Source organism: Balaenoptera acutorostrata, chromosome 3, assembly GCF_949987535.1.
Source record: "Balaenoptera acutorostrata chromosome 3, mBalAcu1.1, whole genome shotgun sequence".
NCBI classification, from domain to species: Eukaryota; Metazoa; Chordata; class Mammalia; order Artiodactyla; family Balaenopteridae; genus Balaenoptera; species Balaenoptera acutorostrata.
Window position 1 is genome coordinate 74593845 of NC_080066.1, and position 21064 is coordinate 74614908.

At 43.3% G+C, this 21064-nt stretch overlaps 1 protein-coding gene across 8 annotated transcripts in view; it reads right to left on the reverse strand.

Annotated features, from left to right (window-relative positions):
- The window catches only part of TLN2 (talin 2), a 446766-nt gene that overhangs the window by 196864 nt on the left and 228838 nt on the right, over positions 1-21064 (reverse strand). For all 8 annotated transcript variants that reach the window (XM_057543407.1, XM_057543408.1, XM_057543401.1 and 5 more), the window contains 3 exons: positions 4391-4562; positions 2570-2667; positions 797-926 (listed from right to left, as the gene is read on the reverse strand). In XM_057543407.1, coding sequence (XP_057399390.1) covers positions 797-926; positions 2570-2667; positions 4391-4526 — 364 coding nt within the window. In that variant the 5' untranslated portion in view covers positions 4527-4562. The remainder of the gene's footprint in view (positions 1-796; positions 927-2569; positions 2668-4390; positions 4563-21064) is intronic.

Here is a 21064-nt window from a genome sequence, read left to right on the forward strand (position 1 = left end):
GGTTATGATGGTCAGTGATTACATAGTTATCAACTCCTTTCATCCTGGGGCCTATAATACTCCAAGGAGTCCCTGAAGGCAAAAGACAGGAACGAAGCCTTGCCAAGATGAAGGTCAGGGTCACCCAGGGAGCACACATCAAGTAACTGGCCACAGAGGAGGATCTTCAGCTAGTTAAGTCACACTCAAATGTCATGTTCAAGTCTCCTGACTAATTTTTGAGTGATAAGAACAAAGTAGAGATCATACAGAGGAAGGCAAGACAATGTCAAGCAAGCAGTGTCTGAAGGAGCTGGGCTTCCTTTGCATGATGAGGAAACTAAGACAGGCAAGGCCACTTTCTGAAGATATTCAAGAGGCTTCATATAGAAAGGAGACAGACTTGTTCTGAGAAGACCAACAGAAGCTAGGAGAAAAAAAGATGCCTAAGAATTGTACAGGCTGTCCCCAGGAGTCTTCAGGAGAGATCCTGGGTATCAGTGAACTTACACAGAATCTCAGCCATGGGCAGGAGACTGAATTATATGATTTTGAAACATCACTTTCAATTGAAAACTCCTATCGTCTTTGAAATAAAAGCTCTCACTTGTGACTCAGTGAGAAGTTCAAGTGTTGACAATACCAGTTAGTGGGTTTGCAAATCAGGAAAACGAACACACTCTCTTGGGATTGGGCCAAAGTCAATGTGTTACAATACATTCGAAACTGCCTAGATACCCAAAGGGGGTGGAAAAAAAGAAGAGGCGTATTATTAAAAACAAAACAAAATCCAGAAGCTCTGCGCGTGTACGTTTACCTATCCTGCTGCAAATAGTCACCAGGAGTTCCCCAACAGTCTTCGAGTCATCCACCATCACTGTTTTCACAGACCCATCCAGCATCCGAATTTTCTGAGGTCTCTGTTTTTTTTTATATTCCAAAATATCCTACAGCAGAATCATACAAACATTTCACACTGCGTGGGTAACGAGGCAATAAACTTGGACACTTTTCTTTAAAAAATGACTTTTCCCGAGCACCCTCTGATTTCCTCCTTCTAAGTTTTCATGAGATTTTTGCCACGAATACAGAATCTCCAGTGTTATAAACTGCTTTCATAAAGATTTCTTTAAAATCTGATAGTAAAACTGTACCTCAAAAAGTCCTACTTATAGTTCATAGTTACTGAAAACTAAGCTCTGTAAAGTGAAAGTAGCATATGTTCTCCTGAAAGGCTGAGAACGGTCTGCTGTAATGAGAATTAGCAGAGGAAAATTCCTACTTGTTTTTTTGTTTGTTTTTTTAAAATTTATTTATTTATTTATTTTTAATTTATTTTTTGACTGTGTGGGGTCTTCGTTGCTGCAAGTGGGCTTTCTCTAGTTGTGGTGGGTAGGCTTCTCATTGCGCTGGCCTCTCTTGTTGTGGAGCGCAGGCCCAGTACTCATGGCGCACGGGCATAGCCGCTCCGCGGCATGTGGGATCCTCCCGGACCAGGGATCAAATCCGTGTCCCCTGCATTGGCAGGCGGACTCTCAACCACTGAGCCACCAGGGGAGCCCCCTACTTGTGTTTTAAAAAGTTTGTAATGTGCTTCTTCAATGACCTCTTACATAGTTATAAGCGATTTTTAATATATATATGTCATGAAGGACACTAGTAATACCCCCATAATTCTTCACAGTAGTGGTGTATCATAGTAAAAGTGGTTTTCTGCCAATAATGGCAAGACCAAACAGGCGTAATAAGTTTGAGAGTTATGTCTAAATAAGAGACTCTCCTTTTACTACACTTCTTAAAAAGAGAACTATGGAAGGGAAAATTAATGGCCACTCATACTTTGCTCTTGCTTACGGAGTACTGACCAATCCGATGTGCCTATTCCGTAAACCAAAACCCAATATATTTCAGGGGTTAAGCTAATATTGTGTTAGTTTCAGGTGTTCAGCAAAGTGATTCAGTGTCATATATATATATATATATATATTTTTTTTTTTTTTTTTTTTTTTTTTTAGATTATTTTCCATTATAGGTTGTTACAAGATACTGAATATAGTTCCCTGTTAACACTTTTTTACTCATTATTTTTTTCCTACTTCCATAACACAATTTTTTATTGTTACTGTTACTGATAGTTATTAAACTCATATCTAATGTGAACTTTTTTATAAAAGCAAAACACTGATTAATATTTAATTTCTGGCTACCTTTAGGATTATATTTTTGTTCTCTCTCTATGCTTACTTTCTATCACCAGTCACCAGGGTACTTCCTACATACTTACAGGAAGATGCTATGTTTCATAACTACCAAGTCCAACAATGGCAAGTAGAAACAGCTTAAAATCATAACCTCATGCTGCTTTAATTACTTTGTGGAGTTTCAAGAATTTGGACTGCTGATATTTTCTATCATCACTAACCTGGACAGCCTTTACGAAGTATATTACATCAAAACTATTAATAAAGTGCCCTGGAATCAAAATAGGTTGTTGAGTCTCTCTTTTTCTTTGAAGCATAATCATGTTAGCTTCTATGGAAGGCCTAGGGACAAAGTGATGAAAAAAATCAAAAAAAGATCAACAGCATACCCCATTTCGCAACATGTAGTAATCCAGTGTTCTGCCTGCTTCCAGCCAAATTCCTTTCCTGGGGTCTTCATCCGAGAGAAATAGCCCATAGTCAGAAGCTGGAGGAAAAATAGAAAGAAAAATAAAAAACAAAGTGGTGATGACGCCATCACTGACTTCCAGGCTCTTGAGTCTGCTGACTTGGCAAGGGGTTCTCCTTCACTAGAGAAATACTTCATTCTGACAACATGGGCAGCCGCTGGGACTAAAGCAGATGGGGAGGAATGAGAGCTGAGCTGCGAAACCAACACCCACATACAAGGGTCATATTTCTTAAAACAAGTGGGCAGCAGTCATGTCTAAAATTTAGGGAAATGCCGAGAACAAAGTGGTCCAAATTTCCTTCTAACTGAATTGGGCTTTGTTTCCTATCACATGCTATAAAAGCCAGGCCAAGAACCCAGGAAGAATGGTAAGACAGCTGTAGAGAAACTATGCATGTAATCACTCAAGCCAAGGCCACTTAAGCAAAGAGGGGCCAATGGAGCCTTGACACTTGGAATAATTCCTCCATCACCCCCATATAGCATTACAAAATAAAAGGAAGAGTTCCGTGTAAGATGAAGTCGCTGCTCCCCAGGCCACCAAATTATGAGTAAAGTTGGAGAGTTAAACCCTGTGTTCTTCACAGAAATCCTTTAATCTGACCCAGGAAGTACAAGCGGGTGGAGGAAGGAGGAAAGCAGTATCATTTCCTGTCTCGAGACCTCTTTCTTCCTAAATGTGATTCAAGGAAACCTCAGAGACCCAGATGAGGGCCAGGGCTCCTGTTGTTTCTTAGAAAAACAATTTCAAGATCTATAAAGGTTTGTATCTTCACCAGAGTTTTACAGCAATCCAACCCAAACAAAGTTTTAAAATTCTGGGAATAAACAGTAACAGAAAAGTAAAAACACCAGATATGACTGGACAACCAGATCTTGAGTAAGGTTGGGAATGTGGGCAAACTTTATTTTGATTTTTTGGGTAATCTAGAAATAACAGTGTTTTGAATAATATAGATATTGCTTTTGGACCAAAAGATTCGTGCTTTTGTGAGTAACAGATCTTTTCAAGAAGACCCAGGCCTAACAATAGCTATCTTTGAACGTTTGATTTTTATGATTCCAATTTTTAAGGAAAGTTTTATTCCATTTTCACACTAAAGGCTTATTAATTTAGGAGTAACCCCAATTTCTCAAGCATTAAATACTAAATAAAAGAAGGAAATGTAGAGAGAAGACAAAGGGAAATGGAAAATAAAATTGTATGAATGACTCTTGTTTAAACTCAGATTAACAGGGGTCAATGGTTCAACCAAACATTAAACAAAACACGTATCACAAGTATTTTTTTTTAAGGTTTAAGACAAAGATGATAAAGCCCCTGCAAAATACTTGAAATATAAGGCTTGCCCTGGGGCCTGATGGCTGTTCCAGTCTTCTGCAGGCTGCTAGCAGTGGAAAGTTTTCAGGCATGTGAAACAGCGCTCAGGATATACAAAAGCGGTAACTGTTAGAGCAGCTTCATCTGTACTCTATAGGGCTTTATAACAAAAAGTGACTTGTAAACAGAGCGCAATGCTGATGTATGGAAGGGTCATGACAATGATGATGGCTCGCTGGCAGTTGTGATCATTGTCATTACAAGTCTCACACAGGAGGCAAGTAACGTCCAGGATAAGAAGACATTTCATTGGAAACATACACACCTGTGTACCACTCAGAGCCTCCGTTTCCTTAGCTACTAAGGGAAAAACATACAAACACATTTCAAGCAGCCAGTAAATAACCAATGGCCTACCTTGGCCAGTTTGTGCCTCGGGTACCCGTTCCCGAATGACTCGACATGCATCGTACACCGCCGTCGATGGTTCAAACTGCATGGTCTTGACCACGTTGCAGTGGCGGACACAAATCTTTAAGGACAGGGCCACCATTTTTCCAGATGACTTGAGGACTCTCACTTAGAATGTCTGGGGAACACAAACGAACAAACCGTGATGTTCGTGATTAACTGTCCAGTAGAAAAAAACAGACTCTGAATCAGCTTTAAAAATCGAAAGAAAATAAAATGGCAATTAAAGAGAAGGCTCTGGATAAAAACACAAATTTAAAAATAACTTTTGGGGCTTCCCTGGTGGCGCAGTGGTTGAGAGTCTGCCTGCCAATGCAGGGGACACGGGTTCGAGCCCTGGTCTGCAAAGATCCCACATGCCGCGGAGCAACTGGGCCCGTGAGCCACAGCTACTGAGCGTGCACGTCTGGAGCCTGTGCTCCGCAACAAGAGAGGCCGCGATAGTGAGAGGCCCCCGCACCACGATGAAGAGCGGCCCCCACTTGCCGCAACTAGAGAAAGCCCTCGTACAGAAACGAAGACCCAACACAGCCAAAAATAAATACATAAATTAATTTAAAAAAATAAATAAATAACTTGAAAATTTGAGAATAGGACAGCAGCAGTCGTGGAGTTACCATTGCCACAGGGTGGCAAGGAGAGCCCCTTGGAAGGAGGGGACCACGAGAGTTCACCAAGGCTCCTTCCTCAAGGCCGCTCCCTACTTGGGGTTTGCCCAGGGAGAGTAGAATTTCCCAGGTGAGAGGCAGAGCGTCCTGGGCGCCCGCTGCTGTCTCCTGACGATGCCTGTCAGTGCCCTCAGTTGCGGGGCTCCCTCCCCAGCAGCTCCTGGGCACAGGGAAGAGGCACCTCTGGCCTCTGGGGTGTTTCTCACGGCCAAACTCCACCACATCTTGTACCAGAAGACCTGGCTTGGAGGCCCAGCCCCATCGCCAGGAGACATCCAACTGGCCACTCTGCTTCCATTTCCCTGCAATCAAAGAGCCATACGCTGCTATCTGCCCTTCATAATTCACAGAAGAACTGAATCCTGAGGGGACCTCAATGCCAGGCCAAGGCACAGCCATCACTAATGAGGCCAGAGTGGCTTATCTTAAACACCTGGTGTGCCAGGTAGCTTCAGACTCCTCAGGGGTCTCAAAGTGAAGAAAATGCCAATGTAGTTGTTCTTTCATTCAGACAAACGCCTGGGGTATTTTGCTTCTTATCCAGTTCAATAGCTTTAAAAATAGATAGGTGCTTAGGCTAGGTTTGAATTATTTCGTAAAAGCCTTCTTTTTAAATTTTAAGTCCAGTCATTTAATGCATTTTCTGAGTTGGTGGCTTCTGGGTGATTTCAACTACCTGCTCCATTCCTTGGCCAGAAACTTACCCCCCAACCCAGGCCAGCCTCTATCAATGCACGCCTTGGACACAAGAGGGAGGCATCTTCCCTGCACCTGAAGAGCCAACACAGACTTACCCAGCTCACTGTCATCCTGGGAGCCAAAATAAGGAACTTCACAGTGAGTAGCTATTAGAATCCTAGAGCTGCATGGATAACAAATCCCCAGGAGTTTCAATCTCACACTCCTTTCTCATCTTTTATTAGAGAATCTACACGTTGTAAACCTGGACCACAGCTCTCTCTGGGAATGCAAGTGCTAAGAAGCAATCAGGTGGCCACAGGCAGACAGGGCAGCAGGCTGACCAGGGGTGGGAGCCTCTAAGGCGTTGCTTCTCAGCAAGCTTCACTAACCACTGGCTTCCTAACATCCAGCGACTATAGTCACTTGGATACAGAGGACAGTTTTCAACAGATGCTCTGGTATCCATGGGCAAGGTGTGCACACACTCTCATGCAGCAACCATTTTACGCTGTCCAACTGTAAAGTCATTCTGACCTCTGCTTACGTTCCACATAAATTTGGCCCATGAAAACATGAAAATATTTCTTATTTGAGAAATGTCAAGATACACTTCTCAACAAACAATAGCAGTATTCACTGACAATCTGCCCTAAACAGAATTAGTTTACTACAGCCTGGGCAGTGACTAGATTGAGTTGTTCAAAATATCTGATGATTTTCCATCTACAATCTTGAGGTCTTGTAAAGCCACATACGTAGGCATCCCTCGGAGATGTCGTGGGTTTGGTTCCAGACCACCACAATAAAGTGCATATCGAAATGGAGTGAGTCACACGAATTTTTTGGTTTCCCGGTGCATATAAAAGTCATGTTTGCACCATACTATGGTCTATTAAGTGTGCAATACCATGATGTCTAAAAAACCCAAATACATACACACTATCAGAATATACTTTATTGCTAAAAAATGCTAACCATCCTCTGAGCGATCAGCAAGTCGTAACGGTTTTGCTGGTGGAGGGCCATGCTGACCGACCAGGGTCGTAGTGGTTAAAAATGGGGGTGGCTGTGGCCATTACTTAAGACAGCAACATCTTGGGCCATATTGATCGACTCCTTTCACAAAGGATTTCTCTATAGCACTTTTGATTTCCTTCAAGAACTTCTCCTCTGCATTCACAACTTGACTGTTGGGGGCAAGAGGCCTGGCTTTCAGCCTGTCTTGGCTTTCAACATGCCTTCCTCACTAACTAAATCATTTCTAGCTTTGACTTAAAGTGAGAGACGTGTGACTCTTCCACTTACTTGACCACTTAAGAGGCCACCGTTGGGTTATTAATTGGCCTAATTTCAATATTGTTGTTTCTCAGGGAATAGAGAGGCCCGAGGAGAGGGAGAGAGATGTGGGAATGGCTGGTCAGTGGAGAAGTCAGAACACCTATTTGTCAGTTAAGTTCCCTGTCTCATGTACGGGTGCGGTTCAGGGCTCCCGAAAACAATTACAATAGTAACATCACAAATAAAATAATGAAAAAGTTTCAAATATTGCGAGGACTACCAAAACGGGTCACAGAGACATGAAGTGAGCAAATGCTGTTGGAAAGATGGTGATACTGATAGACTCGTCTGAGTCAGGGTTGCCACAAACCTTCAATTTGTTAAAAAACAAAAAACACAGTCACTGCAAAGCAGAGTAAAGCAAAGTGCAATGAAACAAGGTATGCCTGCAAAATGCTCTACCCAACTCTTTTTAATAGGCATATTTAACCAACCAACTCTCCAATTTGAAGAAATCAAACTGTATGGTATCACTTATACGTGGAATCTAAAAAATAATACAAATGAATGTATATGCAAAACAGAATCAGACTCTCATATAAAGAAAACAAACTTGTGATTACCAAAGGGGGAGGGACAAATTAGGGGTATGAGACTAACAGATACAAACTATTATGTACAAAATAAACAACCAACAAGGATATACTGTATAGCACGGGGAATTACAGCCATTATCTTATAACCTATAACCTACAGCCATAACCTACAATGGAGTATCATCTGCAAAAATACTGAATCACTATGCTGTACAGCTGAAACTAAAATATCATAAAAATCAACTATACTTCAATAAAAATAAAAATATAAACCGTAGGGATAACTGACAAATTTGCTGGAGTGTAAATCACTCCATGGGTTAGTTTTTCCCCTGCAACTGGTGACAACTGTGGGGTTTCCTGAAACTGTGGGATCCATGAGCATAGCTGGTGATAACAGTCAGTGGGAAACTTGATGACATCATGGGTGCTGTTTACACAAGACACCAGAGAGGGTGAGATGGTTAATATCTTCCATTCCCTCAGAATAGGAAGTAGTCCAGTATAAGTATCCCTGCATGAAAGCGTCCCTTCCCAGGCTAATAACTGGACTTTCTGAAGAGCAAATGAATGGTCCCTGTAGCCAAGCAAAGAAAGACTCAATCATCGGGAAAGGCAGAGCCACGACACGGGGCCGAGAGCAGAACTGAGCAGCAGGACAGACCACACGGGAGCTCAGACGGAAGTAGAAGACACAGAGGGGAGCGAGGAGAAACGGGCAAATTGAGGAACGGGGTGCTGCAGGACAGAGGGTGCAGAATCAATGAGCAACACGGGAAAGAAACCCAGAACATGGGGAAGCAGAAGGCAAGAAGAGAAGCAGAAAAGGTATGACAGGGAAGGAACATTTCTATCCAAAACAACTGGAAAAATGAAGAAGCCATTGACTGAGGGGAAGGAAGCTGCTGGAGGCACAGGTCTGGGGTGAAAAGTTGCTAATGAATTTCTCTGGGATGTATTCAGTGAGAGGTGGAGCAGAGTTCAACACAAAACTGGAGATACGATGCGGGGTGCGGGAGTGCCGTCATGTTCAAATCTTTGGGGCTAGAAAGATCATCTAGGGAGTGAGCACGAGAGGGAAGAGACCTGAGGTCTGGGTCCTGGAACAATGTTCTAGAATCAAGAAGGTGACAACTGTGGGGTTGTCAACATTTAGATTCTAGATTCTAGATCTAGATTCTAGAATCTAGAATCAAAAACAAGAAGGAACCCGCAAGGAGGCCTAGTGGTAGGGGAGGGAGGAACATGGAGAGAGGGTGGGACCAGAGGGAAAGTGCCTCAAGCAGGAGGGAGAGATCACGTGTGTCAGATGCTAATCACAGTTCAGGAAGAGGGGCACTGAGACAGGACAGCTGTATCTGGCTGCTTGGAGGTCTCTGGCAGCCGAGAGAAGAGCAGGGGTAAGGCCAGAGCAGCAGGTCTACGAGACAAGTGAGGAGGGGGGCTGGCCCAACAAGTACGGAGGCCTGCTGGAAGGGGTGGAGGAACAGGTGGTAGCTCTGATTTATGCTTTGAAGGCTTTTTTTTAATCCAGAAACAATTCACCACATGGATGCTGCAACCCCCCTTTCTAGCCAGCATCTACACAGACCTGGTTTCCCCTTATTACGGCCGGCCCCGGGGGCAGCCCCAGGACAGCTAAGTGTCCTTGCTGGAGGCAGGTGCCTTGCCACACAACGCTGCTGCCAGTGTGTGTGTGAGAGGAGAGGGGAGGAGAGTCTTGGTTCAAGCAAACGGCGCTGGACCAGGAGTGAGTGGCCCAGGTTCAGTCCCAGCCTGTCGATGCCTTGGACCTTCCCTCTCTGCTTTTCAGAGAGCAGGAAGCCACCAGCTCCCGTGAAAGGAGCCTCCCAGCAGGCACGTGCTGCTTGGGCAGCTCCTCCCCTGTTCTCCTTATCCTGACATCTCACAATGAAGGCCACTATCCTTAGCTCAGGGCAGACGTTCAACGGAATAAGGGACACCAGAGATTCATCTCGTGGTCTACCATCTCAAAACAACCACTGCGAAAAGCATCAGTTTCACTACACGGGAACACATTACGCAAAAAGACAAAAAATCCAAATCAGTCACTCTGAACGAGCTCTGCATGGTTGTCAAAAACTAAAAGGCTCCAATTTCTTCTACTTACTCTTGGCTCTCTGTTTTATTATGACTCAGTGTTCCCAAGTATGAAAGCATGAAACAAGACCGACAATTTCCTGCATGGGAATGTTTAAAAAAATGCAAATTATGTACATAAAAATGCTTTATAAATGACAAAATTATGTATAAAGCCAAGGTACTTTTCCTACTATCACGCAAGAGGATCCCCCCCCACAGAAAAACCTCAGTGAGGTCTGAAACCAAAGTGGATGGCGATTTAATCACCATCCCACGGGGAGCACGGCAATGAGCTGTTTCTAGCCCTACTCTCGACACAATGAGAGACGTGCAGAACAGACATTTGTTGGTATAAAGTGTCCTGACTTGCGGCAAAAAGGAGGTAGGATTAAAGCATAAAGCAACCTAGAGGTGCCAGCGAAAGCTGAGTGAGAACGCCCGTGAGAAGTCTCACTATAGATCCATTCAAGCCCTAAGAAAATCATGCAGCTCTGACAACATGCCGTGATAAAACTTGACTTCTCCCCTCTCTCCGCTGTGATGTTTTCAGGTCAGCGCAGCACTGACCCTGACTACAACTGACCCTCATGTCCACTTTCCTGTAACCTCACCCCTCCTGCTAATTCCTGTCCCTCCAGGCTGGGAGCCTAGGAGAGCTGACCAGGCTTCCTCTTCTGGTTTGGCTGCACGAAGGCTGAGAGCCGAACGTGTATGCTGTTTCTCGCAGTACTGTTAGTGTCTAATTCGCCTCTATCTTATGATCCTATCCTTGTTCTTCTTCTGCCCCAAGTTAAATGTCTATCAAGTTGAACTTTAAGTCCCTGTTCATTTTTTGCTAAAAGACAGGGTACAGGGATTCCCTGGCAGTCCAGTGGTTAGGACTCCGCACTTTCAATCCTGTTGGCCTGGGTTCGATCCCTGGTCAGGGAACTAAGATCCTGCAAGCTGCGTGGCATGGCCAAAAAAAGACAGGGTATAAAGGCATAAACCATCCATTACTTTCCTTTGCATAATCTCTTCTCCCTCTGACCATTTTGGCCCTGATTATATGTGTGAAGGTCACCTGGACCGAGACAGACAGACAGAAGAAACCCTTCTGTGCCATCCATTGTGGAAGATGAGCCAATAGTTTCACCAGTGATGAAACCCAGACATTCTCTCCTTTCAAAGTAAACACTTTTTAGTCCCAGGGAGCTGTAAACAGCCCAGTATGACGGCAGCGATGCAGGCTGCAGGCTCGCCCCAGTGCACCCTGGGACAAACAAGCCCAACTCAGCCAAGACCTCCTCCTCTCCAAAAGCAATGGTGGTCAAGATGAGCAACCACCCCTTGGCTCTCTGCCCTGGTGAGGGCCATGAAGTGTTCCAAGTCCACCCCTGCCTTACCAGCTGCCACCCTAGGCTGGTCACTTAAGTGCCATCTGCCTCAGTCTACTCCTCTCTAAAAAAGGAGACAATAATAAATCTACCTCTAAGATTGCTAGAGAACTAAAGACGTTCATACATGTCAAAGGCACATAGAAAGTACCGGGACAGGGTTTGTTGTTATTATTTATTAGTCATGGCAGTTGGAGAAACACTGAAAGCAGCATACTGTGTTCAGCTGCCACCTGAGCTGCAAAATTCATTTTATTGTTTATTCTGTATCTATCATATACTAGATGCTATTACGGGCATTAGGGAAGCAAAGACAGACGAGATTCCTGCCTAGCTGGAGCTCACCTTCTAGTAACTCTTTTCATGACACAGTTCCTGTGTTCATCCTTATTCAGATCAAACAACATGATTTTTCTAGATGCAGAACTATCTAAGGATGAGCCCTGAAGTGGAACGTTTTTGTGGATCAGGTAACTCCTAGTACTCCTAGCTGTTGCTCTTGCATGTTAGTTGAATTCCCTCAATCCAGGAGGCCAAAGGAAAAAACACCTCCCCCTCTGGGGCAGGGCTGGCATCACAATATGCCCCTGCCCTAGGGCTTGTCAATGTCCTCTGCCCAGGAGGAACCCACGTGAGGTGCCATTGGTTCTGCATACTCTGCTGTACAGAACACAGTGTACAACACAGTGTCGGGAATACATTTGCCACTCTGCTGTACAGAGTGCAGAAGAGTGGCACTCAGCTGGCAGGACCACAGGGACAGGCCACCAAGCCTCAGTGGAGCTCTGGATCTGCAGGAGAGTAAGAGCTACCCACCAATCCCATCCTCTCCCTCCAGCCGCTGACTCCGTTCTGACCCATTGGAAGACTGCTGAACCCAATTACGATGGCTGTGCCTGACCCCTTCTGTAGGTCTGTTCCTCTCAGCAGGCAAAATACAGCTCTGTTTGGTAACAGCATGCATCACATAACTGAATGTCAGCATAAAATGTGGGCCTATATAGAAGCTATTATTCATCTGTGTTTCTATCTCCTGTGAACGATTCTGCTCTCAAAGAAATGCCCCGGAAAGAGCTTCCCCTTCTCTCCACCCCTTACCTGCTCCTCTGAAAGGGAGGAGGGGGAAAAGCCCATCTGACAAGTAAGAACCCATTGTGACTGGGCCACGGCTACCCAGAGGTGCCTTGAAAGCTAAGCCCCGGAGGGTCTCACACTCCATCTCGCTCTCCTGGGCTGTCTGTGCTCCAGTACCTTAGGGCTCGCCTTGAACATCCAGACTCCATGTACTGAGCCCAGCCTCAGTACAGGCCTCCACAGGTGTCCGTCATCTTCTAGGAAGGGAAGTCAGGTCAACCATTAATTGAGAACCAGGTGTCTTTAATTCAAGGAGGGGCCAGGAGGAGAGGAGGCCGAGGGTCCCATTTGGGGCTCATCTCCAGCCTTAATCACCTTATCTCCCCACCACTGGGCCCTCCCATCTCTTCCTGCTAGTGAGAGTCTAGAGGTGAGAGTCTGATTGGAGAGGCTCCCCTGGTCTCCCACATCAACAACTTGCGAGAGCTCCGGCTACGAGGCTTGGAGAAAACAGTAAGAAAACACAGCTGATGTGATTTTTTTTCCCATGTGCCCAACAGCCCACTTAGAAAAAGACCAGGAAACAAGAGAGAACAGTCACTTAAGAACAACTCTTTAGTCCTCCTTCAGGCACTGGAAGCCAGGATCGCTGTTTGACTCTGAACACTTCAACTAGAAATAATTGTCATTAAAAAGTCAGGTGGTCAAGGAGCATAGGAAAAATGATTAACCACCCACAGGTGTGAACTTAGCAGGCCAGGCAAGTCAACAAAAATTCTAGTCCAGTGGTTGGCACCCAGGGCTGCTCTGCAAACCTCATAAGTGCCCCGCCCCCAACCCACAGGGCTATCACTTTGTATGCTTGCCTGTCCCCATTACACCAGCATTAAGATATATACACAACACAGTGTCAGGAATACATTTGCCACGCGAGGTCCATTTCCCCCACTGTCCTCTGAGAGCAAGGACTATATCATTTCGGCCACGCTTGAATCTCCAGGCCATAGCACAGTGCCCACCACAAGTAGATGCTTAATAAATGTTTGTGGAATTAATATGCACATCATGGAAAGACGTACACCAATTTTTTTTTCTAAATTAGTCATTAGGAATTATTCACACTCACATCATGACTCAAGGATGAACAGAGGGCAAACATCCAGCAGACCCCACTATTTCTACTCATCCGCAACCGTTTACACTGACCACAGAGACTAAACCTCATGGCTCACAAGATGAAGTTCCCTATTTTGGCAAATGAGAAATGAAAAAGAACCAAATCCACATCAGTTGGGAATAACTGGAAGCTCCCTGAGAGCAGGGACCATGTGTATCGCTCACCATCAAGTACCTGCCAGAGAGAAGGGCTAAGTATTTGTTTAATGCATGTATGGAGGTGCAAGTCACCAAGAGAACCAAAGCGTGCATACAACGGGGAATACAGAATGATGGGAAAAAACCTTTGAGATTGTTTTCCATGTTCAGATGAAGAAACTATAATCTTGAGATCAACTGATCTTCTCAAGGTCACACTGGTAGCAAACCACAACCAGACCTTCCCACGTTGCCACAATGAACAGAGTTGGTTATAGGTGTGGTGTGATTAGAGCCCTCCGAGGATACCTCCAACTTACCCTCCCGTCCCCAGCCGGCTCCTGGCACTGGCACCTGAAACTCCATTGTTAAGTACATAGTTGGTCATAATGATTTGTGTCCAGTTAAATTTTGCTGTAAAAGCAGCCATTTGCATTCATCACTGTCTTAGAAAGTTAAGTTTTAGAACTTTTCAAGAAAATTAGCTGAGAGCTGTCCTTTACTAAAGATGATTCCTAATTACCAAGAAATGCTGAGGCGGGAGGGATAGTTTAGTGCAGACCAATCCAGAACCTGGCACTGCTGAAAAAGGGCAATGAGCAGAGGAGCATAGGAAGACCTGCTAAAAGGAAGGCGAGCAGACACCTATGTGTTTATAGCGTTGTAATTTGCTTAGAGCCAATTTTTAATACATACAGCATTTTGAAATATATGGGTAATCAGGCTCAAACTGCTTAGCTCAAGGGTCTGGGCCCCCCATTCACCCATTTCCCATCTCACAATGTAAGAACTCTCCATTTTAACAGAACAAATATATTTTCAATCCCTGCATAACTCAATTATTTTCCCCTGTGTGGCATACACCTGTCTGAAATGCACCACCATGCTTCTCCATTCTTCCTGGTTACTCACCAGCATCAAGCTTTGCTCTTAGAAACTAGTCTTTCCAACCACCCCAGCTGGCAGAAACCCTCTCCTCTCCTAGGCTCTCAGAACACTCATCTGTAGCCTTCCCAGGGGGAAGGCCCCACTGAAACACCCATGAGATGCTATGCCTCGTGTCCATCTGGCACGGAACGGTTTCATGGCATTTTCACAGGTGTCTTTTTACTTGATGTGCTCAACAGGATACAAAGGAAAATAGGTTTTGTTTTGCACCCCCATTTCACAGACAAAGACAGAGGATCTGGGAGCAGAGGTGAATCCCTGGCCTGTGTGTGGCATATACTGCTGTTTTCCATCAGACTGCTAAGAAGGCAGTGCTGGCTTTCCAGCAATCCCACTGTTTGCCTATGCTTGCCGAGACAGCTGAATAAATCATCCGCACGGCTTAGTCCTCTTGCATGTTACCTTTCAGTCCTGCTACTTCGTTCCTCTGACAAGTAAGGAAGAAGGCTCTTAACTCTGATTTTGAATTCTCTTATACCCTAACTCATTCAAATGATTTGAGGCTGTTTACCAAAAAAAAAAAAAAAAAAAAATAGAGAAATAAAAGGTCAGGTCTAAGAAGAAAAACAAAAGTGAAGGTCAAGACCAGGAGAACTGTGAATTATTCACCATTCATTTGGCTAACTGGGAATAAACGCATCCCATAATTTCTTCTGACCCTTGGTGACAAGCCTGTAAAATCCTAAGAAAGCAGATTCTTTAGGCTACTGCTGATGCTGATAAACACAAGCTTTGTCACTAAAGGCACACACCCCTGGGATGGGTACAGATAGACTAGCTTTTACTTGGGAAAAAAAGAGAGCTTTGTTCTACAATGATATGGGAAAAATATATTCAGTGTATTCCAGACTGAACCTGGGAGAATGTGTGAAAAGAACTACACACACGTTCCCCCTCAGGTCACCTTCCTCATGCTTGTGCCTAATTTAATGCTAAAACAGCACACACCTGACTGAAGGCTAGCTGCCAATGTGGACTTCAGTTGTGGGGTGACAAGGCAAACCATCATGCCTGGTTTCACTTAAGAAACTGAAGAAAAATCTCCCACTCCCTGGCTCCACTTTCTTTCACTGAAAGGGTTTTCACTGCTGACCTCAGACGGGTGAATTCCAGGCTACAAACCCCCAGCACCATCCATCACTCAAAAAGGTAATAGTGTATGGTTTTGGCAAGGATGGATTCTGAAGAAAACAGAGAGTATTAAAAACATATTCTTGCTGTTTCTCTATGTTAATCCATTAACCATAAATCAGAAGTGCATTTCTGTTAGAGCCCAGACCTAAAAATCTGGCACTTATGTGGAGAATGGAAACAAACCAAGGGATGTGACTAAATCTTACATTTCTGGAGATTCAAAGTCCATTAGCATATTATCAGAGTGCCAATCCCAGCAATTACTCATGAGATTAGATTTTCCAGAGGATCTTCATTTTCCATGGCTACTCATTCCAAGATCACCCTCATTTTATATCTAAAACTTGCAATGTTTCAGTTACACTTAACATAGCCTGTGATATCCCAAATCTCAGACTTAAGACATCATCAAGCCCAGCTTTCTACAAGATACATAAATCTTTGCTATAATTTTCCCATTCTCCCGAATTCCTTACCTACATTTATTCTTTAAATTTCTTAAATCAAAAAGAATAGCAGGGAACATATAAGCGATTATGTGTCTGGCACTGGTTCTAAGCCCTTTTTGGTAGTCACTGAATCTTCACCATAACCCCATGCTAAGGAGTTTAGGCTTCACCCAGTGAAGGCAACCAGGACACAGTGGTTACATGGCTTGACACAGGCCACTGCACTGGGGGCTCTGCCTCCGACTGCGTGCTTTTCAAACGGAAAGAAACATGGAAAAATAAACGTAGTGCTTGGGTTAGGAGAGTGGTAAAATGGGTGAGATGTGTATTGTTTTTTTTACTAACAAACTTTCACCGGTTGCATTATTACACGTCATACACTGAACTAGGCCCTTGACTTAATGAGTCAATGAGGGAGTCCTGTTTGCTCTGGATAATCAGGCTTAAGAGGCGGGGTCTCCTAAGCAACAGGCACACACAGGTGTAAGGGGAGGTTTAAACCCAGATCTACCAGCATCCGGACTTTTTGTCTGGCCTCACCTCACCCAGGGATAAGCACTGCTAACATTCTGGCACATCTCCTTTGTGTTGTTTATGCAGAACGTTAAGTAGGTTGAGATGACACATGGTATAGAGTTCTGCGTCCTGATGCTTTCCTCCATTCTAACAACACAATAATCATTTTCCACAATATTGCAAACGTTTAAGAAACATTGTTTTAAATAGACGCGTAACACAGCAAGGCAAGGCATCATAATTTACTTTGCTCTATCCTCCTTTTTGTGTGCATCAGCTACTTGTTTTTACTATTATAAATAAGGCCATGAAAGGATTTTTCTACTTAAAAACTCTTGTTCTTTATTTCAGATTTTCTTAAGCTAGATTTTTTTTTTTTTTTTTTAAGGAACCAACCATCAGTATTTTTAAAGAGCAACCCAGAAGATGTTAAGGCAAGAAGAAAAAATCTGAATGTACAGATATCAGCAGTTTGATTTATAGGTTAGCTAAATGAATATGCATCAACAACTGGAAAAACTGGTAATCAATCTATTAGATTTTATAGTTCAATCTACCCCACAGAATGAGTCTGCTAGCAAGGACTCAGGCTGCAAAGGACCCTATCAAATAAGTTGACAAAAGGCATGAATGGGGGAAAAACATCTGGCATGGGCAATAAACCAGATTTACAGAAAAGAGGCAGAGGAAAGATAGATGCTTAACATAAATTTTAAAATATGTTGCAAACAGTGGAAATGACACACAGAAAAAAGGATTAGACTAGACTTTACTAAAGAAAATAGCATGGATGTGCCTGATGAATATCAATGCTCTGCTTTCTGTAGCCCAAGTTTCAAGAACTGCCCAGTAGATCGAACCAGAATTACAAGAGAGATATCAACTAAACTGAAGTGCTCAGATGGAGTACCATTTTCCTATACTTAATAAAATAAAGCCAAGTCAAAAGTCCTGCCAATTTCATCAGTGAGTGATGGATAAGATGTACATTTCTAAATGACAAAACCAAATCAAATTTAAGTCTGTGTACAAAAATATTACTTCATCAAGGGCACTGGGAAGAAATAAACATGTCCCCGGGGCTATGACATGAAATGATGAACTCTTGACAGTGTGGGTGAGAATAGCATAGTATTTCAAATTATTATTTTAAGATAGTGTCATATTTATTATCAATCTCGATAACCTAAACTACTTGAAAAACAATTTCGAGTACAAATACAAAGCTTAAGCTAAAGCTGGAAAAATAACAAGAAAATGCAGAGACGGGTCAAGACAGAGGGAAACAAAGCATAAGGATCTCCAAAGAAATGGCAGGACTGAAGAATTTCCTGACTCTGAAAGTGTGAGTGCCTCATCTACAGGAATTATGCTACAAAATTTTGTCATCTATCAGTATTGGCTTATAAAATTGATATTCATCTTGTCCTCCAACAAAAACACCTAATAGAATGTTATAGGTTGAATTGTGTGTCCCCCCCACCCCCGGCTCCTGAAATTCATATGTTGACGTCCTAACCCCAAGAATCTCAGAATGTGCCCTTATTTGGAGATAGGGCATTTATAGAGATAATCAAGGTAAAAGGAGGTCATTAGGGCAGACCCTAATCCAAAATGATTGGTATCCTTATAAAAAGGGGAAATTTGGACACAGAGACATGGATAGAGGGAAGCTGATGTGAAGAGACATAAGAAGGCAGGCATCTACAAGCCAAGGGGGGGAGAGGGGCCTGGAAGAGATCCTCCCCTTCTAGGCCTCGGAAGGACACCTTGATCTTGGACTTCTAGCCTCCAGAAATGTGAGACGGTCAATTTCTGCTGATTAAGCTACCTAATTGGGGGTTCTTTGTTATGGCAGCCTTAGCAAACTAATACACTTAGCCAGGCTAATTATGGTTCAATTCATATTTCAATTAGTCCCATTTTCCTAAATACAAGAAATTAGTACAACTTTGACACAAATTGACTAACAGCATAGTCAATATATGTAGTAATACATATTTTGTTTATGAACATGTAAACGTAGGCACAGATGTAGCTACTGGTGTATGCAAAGGCATATGTATAATATATGGGTTTATTCTGCCTAAGATCACAAAAATAGTAAATGACAGGGGGGACTCTAACATGGGTATATCTACCTTCAGGGTCTCTGGTCTTGCTAGAATACCATCCAACGAACTAGATTGCAATGTGGAAAATGCTTCTCATTGTAGGATAGTGCGATTGAAGATATGTAGAATTTTGGATTCTTACAGGAAAATATGGAAGAGACTATGTAATAAGTGTTTTATTGGAGTGGTAAAATTGTATTTTTTGAGTTTGATTTTTTTTTTGACTTTATAGCATACACTATTTTTTCAGGAATTTAAATAAATTCAACTACAACACAAGACCACTTTCAATTACTCTAATCTTGATGAAACTGAATGGTTCTCTTCCTTGTAAGAACATCCCCTCCATTGTATGATAGGAAGCTCCCCAGGCAATTCCATTAAATAGTCCATCCCTCAATTGAGTTATTTTCACAACCTTCTCTGGAATCTCCCCCTACTTTCAACACAACTACCTTAAGTTGTAGAAATAACTATCGAGGCACAAGTAACTCATAGACACAGGATGAATCAGATCCAGGGTTATGGTGAAAGTAACGGAGCAGGCTGATAATTGGTCAGTCACTTATAAGGTACAAGATACTGTGCTGAGAGCTTCGCGAGAAAAAAATGAGATGGAACAGGGCTGGACCTGCATACATGGGCTGAAATGCTCACAACACACATATGACCCACACCCAGAGAGAAGACTCCCCTATGAGCTAACAAAGAAGTTCTAGAAAAAAGTAGATGCAATGACAAGAGGACCAGAAGTATCCACAAGATGAAGACAGAACTTTGGGTAGAGTCAGTTGGAAATAACATTAAGCTGAGGGTGAGATATAAGCTCAGCCTTAAACAAAGGACAGGATTTGAGTAGATAAGGGAGAGGATTTGAGTAGATAAGGGAGAATGGTAGCCTTCCAGATGGTGTTAGGAGAAGCTACCTTTCAACCCCAGGGGAAGTTCTGCTCTTTGTTCAAGATTCAGTTTGTCACACCCCCTACTCCTCTCTCAGACAGTACTCACCACCCAGGACTAGTGACCTCCATGACTCCAGGGCCTAGCACATAGCCCGGGAGATGAGTAGGTATTCCATAAAGACTGAACACTGAGTAACTATTTCTGAGCCTACTTTTCACACATAATGATGGGCTCCTGGATGGCCCACCATTCCTCATTATCCTCACCACTGGGCAGACTTTCAGAACTGTTTGATATACAGTTGGATGCAATTCCTCCATTTGACTTCCTTCCTTTTTATCACAGACGAACAAGCATTAGAAAGAAATTATAACTCTGTTAAAAAAATTAGGCCATTTCCTTCAGATTTAAAAAGACCATCTTTCAGCCAATTTCAAGCATATCTCTTCCACTGTCTTGACTAATATTGAGACAAATCATGTTATGGAGAAAACAAATTTGGACCTGGAGTTAGAACACATGGGTCTCAATGGCAGTACCACCACTTAGGGTCTGTATGACCTTACGATTCCAGAGTTACAATGTATACCAAGTCTCAGTTTATGCAAAACTCACTTAAAATAACACATAGCAAAGATCTTGTTGCTGGAAAAGTCTAACCACAATATTAGCTGCTACTATTATTATTAACACCTAATATGCCGTTTGGATAAAAATTTAAAATACAGCATTCTAAAAAGGTATTCCTCTCCGCAAAAGAGATACAAAGACAGATAATTGATGGTCGTTTGGCCAGTGGACAGGGTAGGAAGGGTAATGGCTCTTCAATGAGAACCAACTTAACATGCCTTGCTTGAGGGGTTCTCTCCCCACCTCACCCCCTTACCTAAAAGGTGGCCAGTGGGATAATTTTATGACTCAGGTAGGTTTGTTTTGTTTTGTTTTTTAAATGACTATTTTTTAAAAATTATTTTTATTTATTTGGCTGTGTTGGGTCTTTGTTGCTGCACGCGGGCTTTCTCTAGTTGTGGCGAGTGGGGGCTACTCTTCGTTGTGGCGTGCGGTTTTCTCACTGCAGTGGCTTTTCTTGTTGTGGAGCATGGGCTCTAGGTGCACGGGCTTCAGTAGTTGCGGCACGTGGGCTCAGTAGTTGCGGTACACGGACTTAGTTGCTCCGCGGCATGTGGGATCTTCCTGAACCAGGGCTCGAACCCATATCCCCTGCATTGGCAGCCAGATTCTTAACCACTGTGCCACCAGGGAAGCCCTATGACTCAGGTAGTTTTTAAATGTAGAAAATTTTTAGACCAGGCAGGGCAGTGCTGTGGCTACTCTAGTTCTTAAATCTTACATAGAACTAATTAAAAAAGAGAGACAACTGAGTTTCAGTCCCGACTCGGCTTCTCACTATGGCAGGAAGCCAACTACTTCAACTGGAATGGTATACAAAATGCTCGCTTCTTAAA